The sequence below is a fragment of the Perna viridis genome, chromosome 11 (genome assembly GCF_037379345.1).
Source record: "Perna viridis isolate PV_CMFRI_1.1 ecotype Kerala chromosome 11, ASM3737934v1, whole genome shotgun sequence".
Classification (NCBI taxonomy): Eukaryota; Metazoa; Mollusca; class Bivalvia; order Mytilida; family Mytilidae; genus Perna; species Perna viridis.
The window spans coordinates 21948272-21972740 of NC_142455.1; the positions used below are offsets into that span (position 1 = coordinate 21948272).

Below are 24469 nucleotides of genomic sequence, written 5' to 3' on the forward strand. Positions count from 1 at the left end.
ATATTTGAACCATAAATCCAACTTATTGGACCACATTTTAGAGTATTTTAATCACAATTTGGACATTTTGTTATGATCCTTTTGTATGTTTAATCCTGATTGATTTCACAATCATGCAATGGATTATAACTTACTGGTTACTTTTCTTCATACATTTGAACACTTGTTTTGATGTATCGCTCATAGACGTTATTGTTTATAATAGGACATCTTTGGCTAATGTATTTTACAGCTAAAATACTATCATTTCCGATATAAGAAATTTGAAACCTTTTAAAGTAAATAGACATATGTATTTTAGTGACCGATCTTTTTTTTAAAGTAAATTTTCCGTGAATAATCAATGAACACAGGCAAAAACGATATCGATTCATCATCAACAACGAAGACTAGCTTTTCATATCTTAGTTTTGAAAGCATCACGAACATCAATAGCAAAGGCAGGAACTTCTTTCCGTTAGGGGTCATTTGAATTATAAAACAACAAGAATGTTGTGTGATGATAATGACCAACTTTGCTACAAACAAAACAAAAACAAAATCAAAACAAAAACAAAAAAACAAAAACAAAAACAAAAAAAAAGAATAAATAAATAAACAACGAAACAAAAAAAAACATTAAACGTATTGATTTTAAATCTAAGCCGAAACAAATATACAAAAATTAAAGAAATCACGAATCATAGATGCATTGACGTTGCGTACGCTATTGGTGTCACATTCGACTGAACCAGGGCTGGTTACGAAAACCGAAGTATTGCTATTACAAAGTGGAGTTATCAAAGGCAATATAGATATTAAAATGTTTGAAAATGGTGGTTGTTTTAGGATTACAATCATAAATCTTAGAAAGATGCCGTCATTGTGGAGGGAAAGCATTATTCGATCATAAGAACGTCCATTTTCATATATGGACGGGAACATTAAGAAATGCTTGCTTCCCATTTCACCAATATATCTAAGTTGTTTCTTGACGTATTTTTAATAAAACAAACTTTTTTGGAAAAGGCAGTTTGTGCTGCAGGCGATGTCATATTTTTCATGACGTAATGATAAGATCAAAGCGTATTACGATATCACAAATGTCTCCCATTTGATGTGGACATTGTACAAATGAAAAGAAACCAATTTGAAGACAAAATGGTAAGACATTTTTTAAAGTTATGCGAACAGCTTTTTTTTAATCGGGACTTTTAATGACTATATTGACAATTTATTACATAACCCCAATGAAAAAAAAAACATATAAAATGTTCAATCAGTCTTTTTGTTAAAAGCCTTTTTGTCCGTATTTCAATTATGTCACAAATCTTATTTTTTTGGACGTCGGCAATTGGCTACTTTCTTGCTTACGGTTGTAAAATATTACAACGATTAGAATTTTCACCAAAGTATATTCACGCTCAAAGAACAGCATAAATATTCAGAATATGTTTATTCCAAAAAATAATGAGTTTTATTGTCTACCAGTAGGTAAATACGCTACGTGTTGTGATGTCACATTGTCTTTTTCCCGACGTTTTCTACACGTTGCGTGCTACCCAGTTTTTATCAAAAATGTTTTTCGTTAGTTTTGAGTGAACTAATAACTATGAAATTTTGAATTTAGCATGCATATATGGTGCAGATAGTACATTCTAAAAATATTGGTACTTGGTTGAACATGTATCTAAGCGCAGCATTTTGTCTGCGTCTAACCAAAATGTCACAACATCTAAAATTTGTATATTTTAATTATTCATACGTACACCATGCGAAATTCGAACGAATTGTTCAAAAAGGCAAATGATGTTGAGTCGATTTCTTCATATACTTAAAAATGTATTCATCCTTCCCTATGATTTTATCATTTCATTTTTTCTTTGGCGTACCAAATGGGTTATACATATATGTAAAACCATGCTAACAAAAATGTCACAAAGCGAATTTTTGACGTTTCCAAAGTAACGTTCAGTTGTTTTGCGACGTAAAAACTCTTTTAACGTCAATTTAAAAAAAACAATAAAATGTATTGAAAAATTATGATACTAGATTAAATTATGACGACTGTGGACGTAATGAATAAACATTACCCCCCCCCCCCCCCTTGCACGCATTGCTGTCTGTTCATATGCAATCATGGTACATTTGTTTAGACGAATTAAATAAAGAACACATTAAAATAGACTATTTAAGGTAAAAAAAAAAAAAAAAAAAAAAAAAAAAAATCTACATAGGTTTTAATATTTTTAGCGCACCACGAAATTTGTCTTTATAATTTCTAACATTTTTTTCTCTTAGGATAAAATTTCATTCAAATCATTTTTAAATGATGAATGCCAAACTATTTACCATATCAGGATGCAATCTGATCATTTCAATTGACCAAAACGTACGAAAAATTAATATCAAATCGGATAATTAAATAATAAAATATGTCGTGTGTGTTATATTATGTAACGTTATATTTGATATCGACGTTACCAAAAATGACACCAACACCGTACGCTACGTCATTATAGTATGTAAAAGTGCATGTTATAACATTCTACCTGTAGATAAAAGCTTTCTATTTATTCCTTTAATTTTCAATATTGAATAGATAAGATATTACTGCAATTTATGTCAGTCTAAAATATTCAATATTTTTATATGCTCTGCACAGCAATAGGAAAAAAACAAATGATTGGAAAGTGATAAATACATTTAATAGCCTTTAACGTACAATACTTTTCGTTCCATTCAAAGTGTTGGGTAGTTATTAAAGCGGGAACGACACTTGAGTTTATTGGTTCAATTAAAATTACGTTTTGATACTGCTCTCGAACTATTTATTCAGCAAGGTTCGTCTCAATTATAACGCCCCTTTTCTGTTAAGAAAAATAGAGTTAACCTTATTTACCAAAAACAAACAAAAACAAAACAAAACAAAAAACAAAACAAAACAAAAAAAAAAAAAATAAATAAACAAAAAACAATCTAGTTATTTGTGTTTTGTCATTTTCAGTAAAACTATACAAAAGCATTATAGTGAAAAAAGTGACTTCGTCACTGTCGCAAAGGTTTGGTTTCAGACTCGACTGTTGGCGTTAGTGAAGGGAATTGTTACCAACTATTGCCTTATTTTACATCTTAAAGCTGTTGTATTTCAGTGTAATTATCTTTTCATACCATTTCAAATAGTCAAAGCATACAGTTCAAAAATGAGACTGTGTCGTAATTTTAAAATAATATTAAAACATGATTTAACCCTAAGCAAGAGAAAAAAAAAATATTATAATTCTGCTTTACCTTTATTTGTGATGCACGGAAAAGGTAAGCTCTACCGATAGAGGGGGTTAAAATGTAATTTACATAAAGGCTGATTTAAGGAATAGAAAAAATACTATCATGAAAACAAAAACAAATAATAATAATAATAATAATAATAATAATAATAATAATAATAAAACAAAAAAAGCATACAGATTCTTAACATAAATAACTGGAAAAGGAATGGGGCAATCTGAATTTGCTTTATGTTTGTGTTGCAATCAAGGGCTGCAAAAGTTCTTTGTATTGTGTAATTAGTAAATATGCCTGGAATTAAAACGTCAACTCAAAATACAAAGATTCGTTTTAAGATGTTTATCTCATATTGTTCAATCTGTGAAAGATTATTGTATTCATAAGGAATTTAATTTATCTTTGGTGTTTATCAGAAAGTTGTCGCAATGTTCAAAGCTAAATAAAAATAAAACTTGATATGTTTTAATGTCCCTTTGTTGACCAGTGTTTTATGATAAACACTTCAATACTACTGCCATTAGCACGTACTTTTTTCTTTACTTACAATAAATTCACTGGGAGGTTCTATCTTGTTCATTACAAGTAAGGAAGTCTCAGGGTTTCAGGTATTTTAAAATTTGAGATTCTGCAAATTTTGATAAATATAATAAATAAATTCTGATATATTTCGGGGTCAGAGAAGTCTTACTACTTGGTTGATAACCTCGGGGACTTATGGTCCAGCAGCAGTGACAACGACCCAATGGTTATTAAGTACAAAATACCAATTAGTTATAGTGCAAATTTCGAAATGCTGTTCACTTGTACGATGTTACACTGTATATTCTCATTGATAATTTTTAAATTGGGAATGAACAATATTTACTTTCACTATTTCTTTCAATATCCGGGTTCATGTCCGTTGGGATATATTAGTTTAAAAAAAAAAAAAAACAGTGTGTTATTTTGTTATTAAATCATAATTTATATGCCAACCTTATTCTTTTAGTTAGCAGTAAATTTGACTTACAGCATTTGTACGATTTTTTTAAAACATTAATTACAAGGTATCGATTTGTTTGCATTTATATATTATGTTTGATACTCGGACCTGATTTTGTTAATTTTCTATATGATCCGTAGTAACGTATTACGCAATTTTAACCTCCGCTTCCTTGTCCTCATTTGACCAGGTGTAAGAAAAAAAACATAATTCGAAAACAACTATGTCATTATACATGTTGAGAGAGTAAAAGAACCATTTATATCGTTTACAGTCTTACAACACAGATTTTTGTGGTTTAAGAACGAATTAAGCAAGGCAAAACTAACAAGCTAGTTTGTCTATTACTTTGGCAAATGTTCAGCGAAGTTCTGAATTAAAATGTATGATTCTAAATTTATTGTCAGGCTAGGTTGAAAAAATGTTCCAAATCAAATATTGCGTTAAGTTGTAAATATATGTTTTTAGTTTGACAGATGGAATGAGAAAACAATATTTTCTTGAATACCTGAGATTTAATTTACTAGCATTATTATTTTCATTATTTCCTTAGTTGAGCGGTTGTCCAATAAGTTTTGAGGAGAGGCTAGAATAGAATTAATCTAAACCTTTTTTTTATAAATAGATCTCCTCCCAAAAATGTGCTTTTTCAGTGATTGTTGTAGCAACTTAACTCAACAAGCTATCAAAAACTATACTTTTCAAGCCGGGTAGGGGGAGTGGGGGTTGTCTCCCTGAAATATTCACTATATCTATTCTCCTTATTCTCAACACTAATATAAGAAACAAAAAAGTGTTACTAAGTCAAGTAGTAAATTTTCTTTTCTATCAAAGTAGTGTGTTGCCAACATACAACTTTCTACACCAAAAAGTTCCCTTCATACAAACCTGTAAATAAAAAGAATGACTTAGAAAAAACAAAGCTTAGATAGAACCTTAAAGGCAACTTATTATGAATGAAGTTCTTTGGTCTTGATTCTGAAATACTTTAACCTTCACTTAAATACATATTTTATAATTACAATCGGTAGTATCATTCATAGATAAACACATCTAAAATACATGATCATATGGTATTGAAAAGGAAAGACGAATTGTTTTTAACATACACATTTCTATTAATTCAGACGTATTGTTTTTAATTTAACATGACACCTCCTATTGGGACGGCAAAGCATTTTATCTCATTGCACGATTAAGATATAATAGTTTGCCAGTTGTACTAGTTACACTGGAGTAATTGGGTATTAGGATTGGTAAAATCAGTGCTAATTTGAACACAGGTGTACATTAAGCAAATATATTTCAATCATTAGGGTAATGGTCGTAAGTAAATGAAAAGCCCGTGGCAAATAATTGAACGATTACATTAATTTAGTGGAAATCAATTTCACTAGAAATAAATTGATACTTAAACTGGTAAACTTGTATATTCATATAATGTTATGCTTAACTTGGTGTATGAAGCGAGTTAAATGCATGTGATTGGTATTTCCTGTATATTGAAAAGTAATTGATCGATATTTCACACATTCGGAAAAAAGCATTCGAATTCATTAAACGTAACATCTTCCGGTCATTATTATGCTGTGATTTCAAAATAATGTCAATTATGAATTTAATAGATAATTAAATATTTTTTTTTCTTGTTTGGCTCTGCCAAGGTACCAAACGGATATAAGTAAATAAAAATTTGTTGAATTGCAAACGGCATAACATTGTTTTGGTTTCAATTTTGGCATTTCATGCGAAAAAAATGACTGGATAAGATGTTGAGATTACTCTCAACACAAATTCCGATCAATTAAAGTGAATGTTTGAAGAAAACTCAGATTAAGATTTTTTTTATGAAACCCAGGCCAGGTAATGTTGAGGGAAAGACGTATGACCAGTATATAAGAAACTAATTTTCCCCGAGTTAAAATCATTCATTGTTCTTTTCATTTGTCATTAAGATAGCAGAGCCAGAATGGAACGTACAAATTAAGATATCAAAATGTTCTCCCGATTACAGCTGATTGCTTTGACCAATTATAATTATGAAACTACCAAATTTCATATTGGAAAGCAGCTTGGATTTTACTTATGCATTAAACGGAAAAGAAATAATAAAATGTGAGTTATTTAACTCAACTTTTACACAAAATATGCAAAATAACCGCCTTTTTTGTAATATAATTTTAGAGAACAGTACATCATTTATCAAAAGAAAAGAAGACGTTGGAAACGTTTTATATGTGTTTGGAAATACGATATGTATTGCTATCTCCAAATCATGATGCTTCATTTCACCTCTATTTTGTACCTTGAAACTTTCCAAATGAATTGCAACTCAGATCTTTAGTATACGGGACATTTTAGCACCGGATGTATTTTCACCTTGCAATTAAATCACTGTCTTTACCTATGTGTTTTATCAATCGGATTCCATACCAATCCTAAGTGCCGATAATCACTTTGATGTTACTACTGACCCAATACAAACCGTGATAGCAGGATGACAGGCAAAGATTAAAATATCAAGAGAATTAATAGGACTTTATATACACAGCTATTATCTGTGTAGACGCCACTAATGTATCAAGAATATCATGAGGAGATAAAATCTTTCCTAGAGGAAACTTTGTAGAAGCTTTTAGCGTAAATAAATGTAATTATATTTAGACATTGTGACAGTAAAAATGTTCAAACACAGTTTATGAAACGGCGTACTTAAGAAATGTTTGACAGTTGTTTCCGTTAATGAAGAAAAAGTTGTTAGGTAATTTAATCTATATCGTTTGTAATATTTTATATGTGTTGCCTGTTTTGTCTTTGTTGTCGGATGCGTGTAAAATTTTGACAGAGGTTTTGAATAATAATTGTTTAATTATTACGGATGGTTGCGTCTAAAATGTCTTATTCAATACTTTTGTTTGAACATAATATTTTGACTAGTGTATGTTATTGTCTAGACTCGAATTCGACGTTAAGCACTTATGCAATCAAGTCATATGTGTTTATAAACATGGACATGATTTCACCAACTAGGGAGGTCTAGACGTAACGTGACGTAAATGACCGCCGAAAATATTTTTAAGTTTGGAGATACATATTTAAAATACATTTTGAATAGTAAAGAAAGTGGTGAAAATAAACTCATAACTACATAGCAGTGCATAATGCTAGTACAAAATATATATTATGATAATTCGAAAATACATACAGTGGTAATACTGGAATTATTTAATCATTTCAATATGAATAATCATTTAAAATGACTTTCAAATTTTCTTTTGACTTTTCCAAAGAATCATGTATCTATCATACATTGTTGGCAAGCATTTTCTGAAGAATTATCTCATCTATATTCTCGGTAAATTGTAAAATCTTATTTCTTCAATAGTAATTAGTCAATTTTTAGTCTTGAAAGATTAACTTTGTACATACCAAAGTAACAAATGGGGGAACTCTATATATAGACACAACATAGCTGGAAAAATACAAAGAATAAATTATACGATATGAAAAAGTAAAAATACAAATGAAGACATAAAAGAAAATTACTGACAACCGACAATGATGTGAATTACTGAACACTGTTAAGCGTAATATTTTCGCTGAAGTTTATTTAGGTGGCAGGACAAAAATTGAACGGTCTTGAATATTTTCTACAAAGAACAATATAATGAGGAAGAATCGCGATATTAAGACTGCAGGCAAGCAGATTGATTGCAGAATCTTCGAAAACAAATATTCCCGTGTACAGTAAATATAATATAACACACACAAGAATGTGTTTCGAGACCGACGAATTTGAATACGGTTAATGTCTATTTTATAGACATTCTTGGGAAACTATTACATGGATTGGGAAATACTTTCATACCTATAATGTTTCGTTATGATAGCTATTCAAAGTGTTGGTTCAACTCACATTACAAAAGCTATTTCAAAAAATAACTAGTATTCTCAAGACTGGTAAATATTACTGATTACAACATTTTCTTTATGTTTACGATTCTGAATGGTACAAGGAACATGTAACATGATTTACACTTTAGTATAGTAAAATGATACTAAAAGATGTTTGAATGAAAAAGCGACGCAACAAACGGTAAAATTGGATTTTAAGAAATTTCTGGGTAATGCTTTTGAAAATCCTTATTTTTGCCCTCGTGGTCTTTTAAACTCAAGTTGGTAATTGTGACGTTCTTGGTACCTTCAAATTACTATTAATTTTGGAAATCATGCTCCATTTGTTGATACAAGGTTTTGTTATTTAAAGATAGATCAAATAAAAACGAACAAACATTCTTAAAATGAAAATTTATCACAAAACTGGGACGATTAAAGAATTTCATTGTTTACTATTCATCCTTGTTAGTACTCGTGTTCTTTTGTGGTCGTTCACGCCTTCAGATGAAATGTCGTATATCGTTGATTTACCTAACTTGGAACAGACTAATTTTGCCTGAATACAACATTAATTATGTGCCTTAATTCATTAACCCTGAATCTCCTGGAATATATCGATTTGAATTATACTAAATATAATTTGTGTACAACACTACTCCATCGATGTTCAATGTAAACCTTAATATATCCAGGTATGTGTTTCAAACAAATTATGATAAATAAACACACATAAGTCTTTATGTCTTGCATAATTGAAATATGCTCATTTGATTGCTTGAATTTGTGTGGTTGCGGTTCTTGAAATTGCGTTTTCCTTTTTAAGGACGACTTTGACTTTTCTACATGCATAGCCAAATGTCACCACAAAATATAAAATATATTCCAGCATCAAGCATAAGCGTACATAAATAAAACTGAATAAATACAAGAAAAGTGTCATAGAGTGTTTGGTTTTGTTTTGTTTTTTGTTTGTTTGTTTATTTGTTTGTTTGTTTTTTTTTGTTTTTTTTTGTTTTTGTTTTTTTTTTTGGGGGGGGGGGGGGGGTTTGCATTATTTTATAAATTCCTACCACATTACAAATATCATAAAATTTTGAAAGTACCGTTTACTGCACTAAGTCTTTTGATCTTTTATTTCATATCTGTGATTTGTCCTTTTCATACACCATTTCATTCATTGACATTTTGTTCAGAAGTATAGTATTGTAAATTGTCATTCATACTAGAAAACTCGGTATTTTTTTTAATTTGTTGTTGTCTGAATACATTTCTAAGGGTAGGATGTAATAATTGACAATGATAAAAAAAGTCCCCCTACGACATTTATCATTTTAACCAATACTGTTAAAAAATAAAAAAAAACTTTCAAACAAGTATTTCCATTTCATTCAACTTTAAATGAACTATACTAAATTGCTAGCTTCGTCATGGGAAATATCTGTAAAACGCCAATCACGTTGTATGGAAAATAGGTTGCCTTTTGTTACATAAAAGATAAAATGAAAAAAATAAATCTGTGACATACATTTGAGGAATATGATGTTTTATGGAAGACTAGCATTACATAGGTAGTTGAAATTTAAAACGTAAGAAATCATAGCAGGATCTGTTGGCATTTACAGTCGAAAGAAGAATCATAATACGCTTAACTTGATGACATAGCATTATAAAGTTTACTGATTGTATGCTTGCAGTAAATGTTCACCATGCTGTACCTACAAGTCAATGAAGCTCCTCGTATTACTTTATATCCCAGTAATCAGTGATTATATTTGTTTATTAATTGGATTAAACTACATCATGTGCGATTAACTGTTGAAGAACATATGCACGCACGATTAAGATACATATTAACTCAGCATCAGAATGATTGACTTCACAAATAAGGGAACACATTGAACGATAAAAAGCTGTTAAACCAACATGCATTTAGAGCAAGTCGTTTGTCTCTACAAAAATAGAACGAATGGAATTGTTTCACTGGTGCACCTGGTCCATGCTCCCAGTTTTTAGTGGAGTCCGAGTTGCTCATTTACTTTTGTTACTGTATGATTTTAGTTACTTTATGTTCTTTGTTGTGTATGTATGTTTTCCATGTCTGGTCTTTGTCCCTGGAATACATTCTTTTGATTACCGCTATAACCTTGGTTCCCTTCATTACTCTTTCATTGTTTCCTTTAAATATGGGCCAGCTTCTAATCTTTTGTTGTGTTTCATATTTTAAGCCCTAGCTTGTATCCTTTGTATTATTAAGTTCTTCATTTTTTTCGAGAATAAACGGATTTATGATTGATTGATTGTTGGGGTTTAAAATTCGAGCAGCAATATTTCAGGTATATTCAGACAATGAACATGAAATGAATGATAAAATGAACATGAAATGATGATGAGGTGAAAAAAAGGGATGGGACACAAGGATAAAAGGGTCGAAAAATTTTGATTGCCACTAAAAAAAATGGATGGATGGGTAAGGTCGGGCAAGTTAGCTGTTGATGCGGAGCGCAAAGGTTCCTACTCCTATTGAATACCACAGCAGGGTTTTTTAAAGTGCGAGGAACATAACATCTTTCCCAACACGGTGCACCACTATGGTTTGCGGCCAGGTTTTCCGTATTATAGCCTGACAACCCCTGCATGTAACATGCCATGGGTATCCCATTCCACCATCTGGGGCACACATCCCAGTTGCTCTGTGGGCAGAGCGCCTAGCCCCCGGCTAGATTTCTGAGCACTATTTAGTCGACAAGCTTAGCGCTGCTGCAGGCCTATTATTTTGACACCCGGACCTGCACGGGGCAACGGATTTATTGAGACCCAAGTCTTAACATTTTTACATATTGTAACTGCTTATGTTCTTTTCTCAAATTGAAACATCTATGTTTTAAATGTATCATGACGCACAGTTAGGGCTTTGATTTCGATTGCAATTATTTTCAATAGCATAGCTCTGAAATACCTCTGAAATACCTTTGTTGGCAAACAAATGCTTTTATTAGTAATTAACATAGCACTGCGATCGTTACTGAACAATATCTGAGATTAAACATGCTTTTATATCAACATTATCTTGGGTGTCAGTATTGAATATTAATTAATTTTCACGAATCAAAATTTTGGCTGACATTATCAACTGGTGCATTTAAGTGATTAAATTGTCAAAATAGATGTAAATAGAAATGCCATCGTATGAAAATGTTTATACAGTTGAGTAGTAAAGCACAGTTTCAACTAAAATTCATGCATGTAAAGAATAAAGAGGTGTAGTCTTAATGGATATGTAGGTCAGGTAAAGGAATAAGTCAAACGAAATAAGAGGATTTGATACATTTTGTATCGAATAATATTTCCACTCGATTTTTTTCACTCAGATCACTGAAATCCCAGCCTTGTCATTTATATCTTCTTTTATCCACCTCCATTTTTAAACAACTGCTAAAACTTTTTCAGTCGTATAATGGTGTCATGTTTTACTTATCTGCGTAGACGTTAGGCACTCGTTTTGTTTTTTGTACAAATTACTGAGTATAAGTGTGTAGATTTTTAAAATTCGTTTCAACAGGTTTCATACCAAGTAAAGACTGCGGGAATAGAACTTGGGAAAGTTACTTGAACTGCAAAAGAATAAGGAGCACCATAGTTGCCAGAACAAGTATGTTTACTATGTTCGGACAGTAATCAGACCATAAGTGAATGAATCTCTTTGAAAAAGCACTACAAGGTGCCGTACCGCAAAAGCCAGATTGGGTTGTGTAAAGCTGTTCAGAATTCAGTTTAAAAAAGTGTACAGAAGGTAGCAATCTTCTTCGTCTTTATAACAATTGACTATATATATTAAATTGTACCACAAATTACAATACATCTACCGTAAGACTGAGATTGAGTTTGAAGATTGTAACTGGAACCATTTATGAATAAAAGACCACAAGTTACCACTTTAATTCTAGTCATATGTGTTCAATACTAATCGCTATCAAATTTATATCTGTACCGATTTTGAATAGTGTGTCCATACTTGCCATATTTGTTTATGACCATAGCGGTCGTATCAAACTGCGCACTTCGAAGAATTGCATTTTAAAGAATAATCAACGGACCCACGATTCTAGCGGAAATTTTAAATGGCTCTTACATCACAAATGAGAGCCACATAGGTCTGATGCATTAACATTACAAAAAAGATTTAAAAGGTATTGTTGACTCGCTGCCTGCTGCTTGCTATTGATATAGAATAAACAATAAATACTTTTTTTATGTTCTATATGTTAACTTAAAAATGTTTATCTGCTTTAAAACATAATTTGTGACATCATCTTATAGACAATGGTAATACACAAACCTTTTATATGTGTAGTCAAACATTTGTAGTGAATTACTACGTCTATATACATGTATCTAACATGTTTATCAGTGACTGGCAGCATTTTGTCGAAGGGCTAACTTGAAATTTGGTTATTACTGTTAATACTACAATACAGGCTTTATAGCAATAAGCATATATACCTTACACAGATTCTACCAATGGAAAAGCGAAACTAAGAAGTGTTGTCTGATAGATATTATATTGAGATTTTTTTTTTCGTTTGCACTTAAAAGATTTGATGGTTTGAAATGATATGTCTATACGCATAAAATAGCCAGTTTGTAAATAAATAAAACATCTCTTTCATTCCATTCAACAAAATGTTTTATGATCAAATCAATTATCAATGTTCAATGTTTAACACATGTCAGCTGGTTAGTATATAAGTTGATGAAACTTTTGATATGGAAAAATTGATAACCGGCAGTTTATTCATTTCTGTTTACAAAAAATACCTACTATTGACAGAGATGAAACCAAAGCATTTTCTTGTAATAAGTATTGCAATCATCATTCCTAACATCAACTAAATTCAATATTTGATGTGCATTTGGAAGAGGTTATTGAAGACATTATAGACACTCACTACACCCTAAAAGAAAACGACCATTGCATATTGCATAATGGAGAGTAAATATTAGTAAAATGAAAGGCTATTTTATTTCAGTAAGATTTCAATGTAGTTGTTTGCATTCCATCAGTCTTTCCTCGTCTAAACTTTATCTTTGGAACATGTTCTTTGATTACCGTTTGTCTTTTATGTCCCTTGACTAATCTTTTACCCTACCAGTGCATTTTATCCATGTTCCTATTGTTTCTATGTACATCTAATTTTGATAATTTCAAGTCCTATGTTATGTGTATATAATTGTAGTCTAACCGTTATCACCAGATTGTGTTTTGATAGCAATTCATATTTTGGTTCCCTTAATATCCTCTTCTGCCATAGATGGCTTTCAATCTATCCTATTTTTAATTACACGTTTTAATGTGACAAAACGTACTATATTTGACAGGAATTTTCGGTCAACCAGAATTACCCGCTGTGATAAACTGCTTTAGTTCATAAAATATGCATAAAGTTGTATCCGTCTGTTAAACTAGTCTTTCTTAATCATCGAGTATAAAGGACAAGCAAAAGTATTTATATTTCAATTTTAGCATATTTACTCTTAAATTTTAAACGTTTATTTACGTAAATCTGAAAACATGTAAGTAATTACATCGGTTACGTTAACTATTTTGACTTGTATTCAACTGTATGTAGTTTGATATTTTGCTTATTTTTTATAGAATGAACTGCCGTATGTTCTTGCGGAAACGGCCTACATTGAAATGAAAGTTTTTTTTAAAGGCACAAATGAGGTTCATAATCAATCTGTGTATGACATTCCATACAATTTTGTTTTGCCGCAAGGCTTATTATACCTTACGATATTACAGAACCCCGAAAGCCAGTGTAAATGCATCGACAGATTGGTGAAATTACAATATACTGAAAACATAATAAACTATTGCACTGTTATACTGCATGAATGAAAGAATTCTAAAATGAATTCCCCAAATGCAGTCAATATGATATGATCATGGGAAATCAAGTCGATACACTTAAAGGCAACCAGTCATGCCTTGATATTCATGGTGTAAGAAAAATCTTTTTCAAGTCTATAATTTGTATTGAAGAAAAAGAAACATATTGTACTGTTTAAGCTTTGAGGTTTAAACACTGCTGAAACTTGAGATAGAACAGCGATACACTAAGTGGATGCTGTCGACCTAAAGCCTTTCGTTTGTCGAGTACATTCAAAATACGTCGAATTGAATTAATAGAAGACTCGAAGCACTCTCTAATACATGTGTCGATCAATAACAATCTTGCATTTCATGTATAGTGCAAACAAAACGGCACGCATGTTATGAAGAATGGGAAGATGGATACGATATGATTGTGTCAGATAATCAACGGCAAGTTTATATTTACTACTGAAACTGCTTTGTGCAAAATAAATCTGATAATCTAACAGTGCCTAGTTCAACTACCTCGTCAATCATTAGATTTCGTTACTATAATGAAAAAAATATACAGGAAAAAAGTACCGGATGTTCATTCATACGAGCTGTAGTCAGGTTATATAGAAATCTGGTGAATTATTTTGTAAATATGTAAATTTTTTTGAAGTAATTAAAATAAACACCACTCCAAGGGTAAATTGTATTTTTTTTTATCAAATAAAAACAGATTTGACTAAATCTGTTCCGGTAAATAACGATATTTTAAATTTCCATGTACATTTAAAATGGAATTATAAAAGGCTGACAACTGTTATATATAGCAGTGTTCTTCAAATTATATAAAACAACATTTTCTTTACATTCAAATAGTCGCATGGCTTTGAATGGAGAAGGCAGTTCCAAGTGAAAGCATATCGCTAGTTTTTTTCCCTAACATAGAGGTACATATTATATTTGTTCGATTCCTTAAATATGATACCCTTTATTGCAGTGCAGATACATCCAAGACTGTGAAAATGATATATTGACCATTTCATTACGATAAATTACAACAAAATCAAATCAAATTTATAAATATTATTTTGGAATTATCAAGCAATCTTGCTATTAAAAGTTGCGAGTGACTGTCTGTCAAATTCGTTTATATTGAAATACATTCTTCATTGAACATTTTTACTTTACATTTATAAGGAAGAATGACGTCAATAGAAATAGGTATAGATATTTCATTGGTTTTGATAAGGTACATTGTAGTTTTTATTATTTTATTTTGATCTGCGATATCAGTTCAGTTTTTACTATAGAAGAACCAGTTTTGACATGCTGAGTTTTATATCATTAACTATCATAGTAACATTACTCTTTACATAAGATCCAAATAGAGATATCTGAACAGATGCAACAAGCTATTTCTGTCCTGTTTCTATGTTTTGGGTTTAAATAAAAAAAAAAAGAAAAACTAAAAACGTTTTTAATTTAAGATTGCAAAACACAAGTATGTTTCTGCAAAGCATAAGTGCAGGCATTTGTTTAAAGAGATAACCGACAATTTTTACAGATACATTGTTTTTTCATCAAAATCCTCCTTCGTTTAAAATATTATATCATATTTATAGTGACAAAACGATTCTTTTTTTGTCAGTTGACGAACATGCGTGAAAGATATTTTTACTGAACACCAGTCAGTTGACCTTTCAACGAAATACGATATAACTGATTTTTTCAACAGCCAAGGCTTGGCTTTAATTGCTTTACATTCACAAGTTTTAATGTCTCTCATTTTCAAGAATATAGACACCGTAATACATGTCTAGAATATTAAGCTCATTCTTATTTTACAGCAATCTAATTTGGTAACTATTTACATATACGCTTCCATTATCATGGCACTGTTTTCAGTTTTCTTAGTTTGTGTTTGTATATTAAAAGGTGCCAGACACAAAGTATATTATGAAAACTTAATCTGATCTGTCACAAATGACCTGTTTACTGAATTAAAATGCACATATCATTTTGTATTATTGTCCAATTATGGAAGAGCTAGACTAGTATATTGTTAGCATTATATTTTTAAATTAACATTGTATTATTTATATAAGTTTACATCGTGTAATAAAACAGGAAAAATATATACATCTGTATACGTTCAAATGCTCAAATATACAATACCTCCGATGAATATATTTTCATTTAAGAATTGAATAATTTATATTTCATGTTTCATTGGCATGTAAAGCGTTGACCATAGCACATTTTCAGTGAAGTGCCCTAGCTCTTAATATCCAAAATATGCGGTCGGTAAACGCAAATAAAACATCACAATTGAAACATTCAATTCTTACAGCAACATATGGCATGTTGTTTGAATTATATGTTTTCTGTATCAAAGCATCCTTACCGGGGAATACCGTGACCGGTTATTTTTATATAACTTAAAAAAGAATTAAAAAAAATATTCCAGTAAGTGTGTGGGGGCTTTTAAAATCCTAGAACTCTGGAAACATCATATATAAAGCCGATTATCTAATGAGGATTTAGTTTGTTAATGATGTAAATGCAATTATTCAATTTTAAATCGTTTAATTTTAAAAAGTACCAAAACGAAACGTCGATATTTATATCGAACTATCTTAAAAATAGTCAATAATAGTTTTTCATAATACATTTAGAAATATATGACATTTTGTCACTTTTGTTGATTTAGCTATAAATCCCTCTTAACGATCGATGGTACAACATGACAGTTTAGTATGCAAAATTGAATGCAATGTGTTTTTATTCTAAAATCATTAACAATTTTAGCATCTTGTTCAAGAAAGGACAGTATGTTGACACTACCTACCAGTCTTTGTTTTTGTTTTTGTTTTTTTTTGTTTTTTTGTTTTTTTTTTTTTGTTTTTTGTTTGTTTGTTTGTTTGTTTGCTTTGTCTTTGTTTTTCTTTATTTTGTGTCCATTGTTTTAAAATTAGCATAAATCAACCTTCCTGGCTAATCCCAAAACTATATTTTTTACGCTTTACATAGTTACAAAGACAGCTAAAACAGTATGTACGTGATATAAGAAACATTTCCGCAGTAGTTATCGGTTAAGTTACATGTTCGAATTACATAACAAGATCTCAAACAGGCAGCTGCGACTGCGCCATTAAAAAGCATACCTTGAAGATATATCGTACAACAGCTAATGTGATTTGCTCTATAGTTTGACATTTACAACAAAAGGTTAGAAATTGGTTAATATGTATTTGCATTATATTTTTCCTTACATTGTAAAATCTCATGAAAGTGTGTATGAATTAAAAAGCAACAATACTACTAATATACTAATATAAAATAAAAACTGTGGTAAACGTACAATTGAGTTGTAAATAAACAGTATATTTCATTTATCTTCAATAATTCGAAAATGCATTTTAATGGTCTGCAGAATGACCTTGAGCATTTAATCTCCTTATATAATGTAGATTGTGGCCGTATGACCTCTTCAATGTAGTTTATCAGAAAGGTTTGTTTGGCAGTATCGTCAGTTGAGTGAATTTATGTGTTTGTAACGCAGACTTTTTGTATCGCGCTATAAGTCTAACAAATAGGCTTCTGGAACAGGGTTATGTTGTTACAAGATTGAAATCACTACAGAAGTTTTATGGTCGTCATCATGAACTCGTGGATCATTATGATGTATCCATCAGCACCATGAAAACTGATTTATTCAACAGGTCATAGTTTTCCTTTGCTCGTTTGTCTATCCCGGACTTGACTTTTTTATGAGCAACTCGGCGGGTGTTTCTAGAAAAGCAGAAGACGCTTATCCTACCGGTGCACCTGGTCCATGCTCCCAGTTTTTAGTGGAGTCCGAGTTGCTCATTTACTTTTGTTACTTTGTATGTATGAGTTTAGTTACTTTATGTTCTTTGTTGTGTATGTCTGTTTTCCATGTCTGGTCTTTGTCCCTGGATTACATTCATTTGATTACCTCTATAACCTTGGTTCCCTTGATTACTCGTTGGATATGAAATGCCTTATAACTACTTTTTAAAAATCCAGTTATAGAAATTTATAAGTTTACCTTAGGTTTCTTGTAGAACATTAACATCAATTTATTTGTTTTATTTTACTATAATGTCGGTTAAGTGTCTTCTTATTTCAGCCTACTTTTCAGTTTACATGCACTTTGATTTGTTAAATATTAGTCCAAGTTCTTTATTCATAAAATTGTATGAAATCGACATATAAAACAACACCTTAAACCATTTTCCTCTTTCTGTTTAGATTCCAAGCCACAAGTTAAAAGGTGTTTGCCTTTACAGTTTTAAGGAACAGAACATGTTTTCATAAGCTATCTTTTCAAGCTTGACGGAGACTTAGATTAGGCATATACTTTTCTGGTTGCTGCGTTGTGACAACTTTTTCAGCCTAAAACAAAATGAATATAAATATTTTCCTCTTGGTTGCAGGCATTTCATTGGTTGTTAGCATTAAATATTATCAACAGCATGTAAATCAAACTAATCAATCTATGACGGAAATATGTTTAGAATGAAGACCTTCTGTCATGTTGAATTGATGAGCACCGATTATTTTCTTTGTACAAATTATTCATGCAAAGATCATATTAAAGGTTTCCTATTTGGCATAATGGACTCAAACTCATTTATTGATTGACCTATAATGAATATGGATCACTGGGCACAGTTAAGGAAAACTATAAATATAAAAACAAATAACCGGTCATAAAAGTTATATGATTTCACAGCATTACATAACATGATGGTGATGTCATATTAAGTTAGAAGTAAATTTACGCAGTTGAATTATTAATTAGGACTGTATGATAATTGTATGATCTGCATCAAACATAATTCAGCTTTTATTTAAGGCTACTTGTGTTAAGAAGTTATAAACTTATTACATTGTATTATTTAGGAAGCGAGTCATTATAACAGTAATACTCCTGTGTTTCTGCTTAAACAAATGTACACTTACATGTACTAATAAATTATTGTTGATTGCAGTTGTTTTTCATATAGGTATTAGGCTTCCAACATTTTTGTTGAAGCTACATATTAGGCAGGATTTTTTTGCGGTTCCGTGCATTCCAAATTCAAATATTTGACTATATCCTTGGCTGTCTTATTTTTTTATGATTTTTTTTTATTACTTTCTATTTTGGTCCCAGCGACACGAAACATAAACTGTCTCTGGCAACTTTACGGTTATTCGAAACAAATTATTTGGCTCTTTGTATATGATGACGTCACATATATTAAAGAAATTTCCCTGACTAGAATAGTGTTTCAAGTTTTGTGGCGGTAGAAGTTACAATTAAATAATGGTTTATTAAGCATTTACCAATTATTTCATAGTAGTAGTAAGCTACTTGCTATTGATTTTAAGTATTTACAATTAGAATATAACTATACGCCTTGAAATTGTTTCACAAAAATCAAGTATACACAGAAGTGTCGTTATTAATGGAATACTATAGTAATTGACGAACTTTTGACGTTAAAGTATCTCCCATGAACATATGTGCAGGGCATAATGATAGAATTAGTATTAATCTGCATCGTGCAAAGCCCACGTCGTTTACCTATTTCAATTTGTCAATAAAGGGACATATAATTAGATGGATAATTGTTCTCCGTCAATTCAGAACAAAGGTGAACAACCTCATCAGGAGGGAAAAAGTAAAAACGCAAGCAAACAACAACAACGAAAAACGAAACACTCAAACAAAAAAAAATATTGACAAAAATATAGAAAAAAATAATATCGTTTCAACGCAAAAGTTAAACTTTACAGATGAAAATTAGGCAATTCAGTAGACTTTTTTAAAAATAAAATACGTTATGCTATTCAATCAATTGACATATGCTACAAGGATGGCAAAGATAGCCGTCATGTATAAAAGAAGCAAGAATATTATGTTATGCCTATGCCATTCAATTAAAATGTAGAACACGTTATAATACTCCTCATAGGGAATGATGAATCTGATAAAGAATAGGGTTATCTTTCACAGGTTTAAAGTGGTCTTTTAACACGTTTTTGACGACAGGCATATGTAATAACAACAGAAAAACGAATACGATGGGTCAAGTTTTAAATGAACTATACCATGTCTTTTGCTTCAAGTTTGTTGTTTTACGATAACAGTTTTGCGTAAACAACAGAAAATTGTGTCTTGTTTTTATGTAATCGCATGTTGTAAATAAATTGAACTTTCTTAATTTTGTCTCGAAACAGGTTTGTTCAATCAATTCCAGACTCTCTGTATGTCCTAAAACTGTATGAGATGCTACCATCATTTTGGAATATTTCCATATATTTGTGTGTCCCTTATGTTCAATCCATTCACTTCTCTATTTTTTTCGTCTGGCCTTAGAAACGAGCATAATGAATTATAGTCTTAAAGAACTTGCGAAAAACTTTCCAAGTACAAAAATACCAATCATATATTACAAGCTTAGGTGATTGATTAATTAAATTATATTTCATATTTCTGTCTTTTTTCTGAATAAAGTATTTACATTGTAGGAATAAGGAACACTAATGTACCACTAAGCTTTGGTTTTCGGAGTCATATATTTAAAAATATTTTGTACAAGATCAATGGCATTATATACCAGTCCATATAAGATCCAGACTCTACGTAATATGCAGAGTTAGTTCATGGAAAAAAAAAGAACAAAGGATGATTTTTCGGTCTTTGTGTTTTTTACTTAATAATAGGCTGTATACTCTGTCAGCATTCATGATTTTGTGATAAAGCTATACATCCATATTTTTTAAAGCATAACCAAATCAAGAACGCAAACTATTGTGACATGCCAATCTTACAAGTATATATATATACAAGTGCAACAACCGAATGACAAACTAACAATGTTTAAGTGGTTTGTAACTGTTGTTTTAATAAGGAATAAATGTTTTTTTCGGTGGGCTTTTGACATGTATGAATCCCATTTTGACTGATTTCTAGAAAGACTGCCACTTCAATTATATGTATCAATAACAAAAAAGGTATATGACAGTATGAAAGGGATACATAGCCAATACATATATAAATTGGAGCATATAAACAAACATCATCTATCAAATAAATGACAGTTTTATTTCAGTTTCAGGTAATTAGGAAAGTTGACAATGCTAAAAGCTTAGCATACCTATATCAACAACGTTGAAATGCCGAACTTTCCATGATGTCAAATAAAATGATATTATAGATTGCAGCTGGATGGAAATGTGCAAGTAACTGCCATAAAAAAGTTGTCTCATATGTATATGAACGGATAAATAACAAACGATATATTGCGTAGTTATGTAACACCAATTAGTGTCAATGTAAATACTGCATTAAAAATGTCGAAATATATCCAATAATAGGTTTACATAACGTTACCGTCAAGATAGATTCAGTTTGTATTAACAAGGTTGTGTAATAGATATAATTGTCATATCATTTGTTTCTCTAACGACGGGTGTCATTAAAGGAAATTGTCTTTATAAAACTAAGTACGGAATTTCAACATAAAATATCGTCTATTTGTTGCTTTAAGTGGTATTTAAATGTTTGATCATTTTATCCGCGGAACTCGGCCTCGTACTGCTATGACATTTATAGCAACACCGGCTGCACAAAGTCCGGCGCCCTACACGACTCGGCCAAATACTTTTAGTTTTATAGTTTTATACAAAGTTCAAGATCAACACACAACGTGTGTCTATAACATAATGTTCAAGATCTTTGTTAACTGTCAATAAAATTTTAATACGTCAAAGGTATTCACCTGATTAGGTAGTGAGTTGTGTTCATAGACCATTTACTTTCATACACTTTCAGTTTATTTAAGGCACCGAAGAAGGTCATTAGTTGACCGAAAATTTTGCTTATTATATGTTTTATCATAGTGTATTAACATCTTTCTCGGTATCATTGTGCAATCCTTTAGACTTACATTTTTTTTTGTTTGAGCTGCATCTTCATGACTCGACGATTTATATATGTATATATTAATGTCTCAGAATGTTTTTTGTAGCCTAGCTGGTCGAGTGGACTAGGCCGCTGGACTTTGTGCAGGCGGTGTTGCCATATATGTCACAGCAGTAAGAGTTAGAGTCCCGCGGTGGTGGAGGGGGGATAACCAAAAATTTATCATACATATTTGACAGTTTTGACAAATTAATATATTTATCTTGAAATAAATTTACCCTGTTAAATACACTACTTGAAGGTATCATTGTTAACATGTGTAAAGTTACTACGTGTATCAATTTTTTAATCGTACAATATATCACATTCAATGTTTGGAAATGATGTTGTGTAAAAGTATAAAAATATATATCTGCATACATCCCACATTGTATACATAATCAATGGACTTCAATATTAAAATTATATATAAATTATATATATGTATATATTACAAAACTCTCAAAACTACGATATATCAGCTGAAATACAAAATACGTACATTTAAAGATTTTAACAGTTTTAGGAATGTTTTATCTTGTCGTTGTCGCATGAACTACATTATATACTCACTTACCGAGAAGGTGTAAGTTGTATTTCCCAAAGCAGGAAAACTAAAGTTGTCCATTGTTTAGCTGATAGTGAGTTAATAAACTCAAAAGTTTCTGAATCCACTCCCCATTGAAGACAATCGTGATATGACTCGAAGCAAACTATCTCAGAAAAAAGGTAATTGTATCACATTAAGGTTCCCATTAAATCAAAACGGCTTATCTTTGAATTTCTGTAATTGCTTTGGAGTTTTTGATACCATTCGATAATATTACTATTGATAACGATGCTGAAGGCTGATCATAAGACTAGATAAAGACGCGTTCTCGGATTTATTCATAAAATTTATCTGAGCTCTCTTCCATTGGTTAACAGTTACTCAGATAGCTAATGCAAACCATCATTTCCTTCGATATTTATCGAAGCAATTTGAAGTTCGTAATTAAACATATTTCCACGTTAACGGTATACTGAATGTTGATAAGTCTATTCCATGCAGGAAGGGAAGCGAGCATAGGACCGAGGAGAAAACGGATATTAATTAATTAATGAAGGAAATGATTATTAATTAATCACAAAAGGGTTTGTATGGGTTAGTCCTACATTCATATAATATACATCAATGTTTGCGCACAGGGTGTTGCAGAAACTTTCGATTTGTGCCTGAGAATTAGCTGACAAGTTCAAATTTGTATGATTGAATATAAGGAAGATATAGTTAAGCTTCTTTTATCTAAATTCTACAGTGATAAGTAATATATTTATGAAAAAATGGATTGTCTGTTATAGAAAGTCGATATAAACTTCTATTAAGAACACACTTCTACAATGGCTTTAGTCAAAATATCAAAAAATGAATACAACAATGAAAAAAATACTCACAAGAACAAAATACATCGTTTGCTAAACTGTTTATATTTCCTGTCTTCTTTTTTTAAATAAATAATGTTATTTGTTTTATTTATCGCCTAGCGCAATTCATGCAGTTCAAAACAATAACAAAAGGTTTTATCATTACGTGTTCTAACGTTACAGTGAACGTTATTTCTAAGATCAGGGATAATTTTAAAATTCACCTAATAATAAAACTGCAGGTATCAAAATGGAAATTGGGAACATTGCCAACGAATCTATGTAAAGGGTATACGATTAGTTACTTTTGTCTTGTTGTCTTTTGTTGTTTTTGTTTTTGTTTGTTTTTGTTTTGTTTTGATTTTTTTGCATTTATTATTTTAAGTCATGTGTACTATTAATGAATTCATTTCAATATATTAGATTACATACAGCTACTTGAGTGGCCATGTCGACTACTACAGGAAAGTGATACTAAAATCAACAAAGGCGAAAAGAAAACTAAGACGTATTCTAAGCAAAGTAAAAAGATATATCGGTTGAACGCGTAGTCCAGTGTAGTGAATATTTGGTGTACAATACTTAAGTTAATCAAACTTGAGGTCAAGAAATTCGGTATGTGTAAAATTGAGGGGTTTATATGAATTGTGTAGAAACTGGAAACGAAGTGCAAAACTCTGAATAGATAAATGTTAAAACGTAAAACAAAACTAAAACAAAGCATGATAATTAACATTTGTCAATTACAGATATTGTAGTTAATGTCCGGAATGTGATGATAAATGACTTTACGTCATTTAATTTTTAAACATCAATAAATACTACGCTGAATTAGAATTTAGTATCATTATTAAAGGATTTTACTCATGAATAAAGTAAAATTATATAAATTTGGCAAAAACTATTTGATATTCCGATGCGTCTGATATCTATTTAATGGCAAATCTCCAAATGGAAAATCTCCGTTTTGATACATATAATAGACATAAAATCGGTTCAGCTAGAGATAATAGCTATCATATTTGTAATAAAGTGCATATAAATTACTAAAAAAATAAAAGGAGTTTAACTATGT

The 24469-nt window shown here is 30.7% G+C and overlaps 1 protein-coding gene across 2 annotated transcripts in view; it reads right to left on the bottom strand.

Annotated features, from left to right (window-relative positions):
• The window catches only part of LOC148603351 (parathyroid hormone/parathyroid hormone-related peptide receptor-like), a 46356-nt gene extending 23379 nt beyond the window's left edge, over window positions 1-22977 (bottom strand). The window contains exons 1-2 of one of the 2 annotated variants that reach the window (XM_088552551.1): window positions 22568-22977; window positions 7679-7721 (exon numbers count right to left, since the gene is read on the bottom strand). Coding sequence is in view for 1 of the 2 variants with exons in the window: in XM_088552550.1 (XP_088408676.1) it covers window positions 22568-22618 (51 nt within the window). In the remaining variant the exon portion in view is untranslated. The remainder of the gene's footprint in view (window positions 1-7678; window positions 7722-22567) is intronic. The other variant, XM_088552550.1, reaches the window with a different exon arrangement.
• Window positions 22978-24469: the final 1492 nt, after the last annotated feature.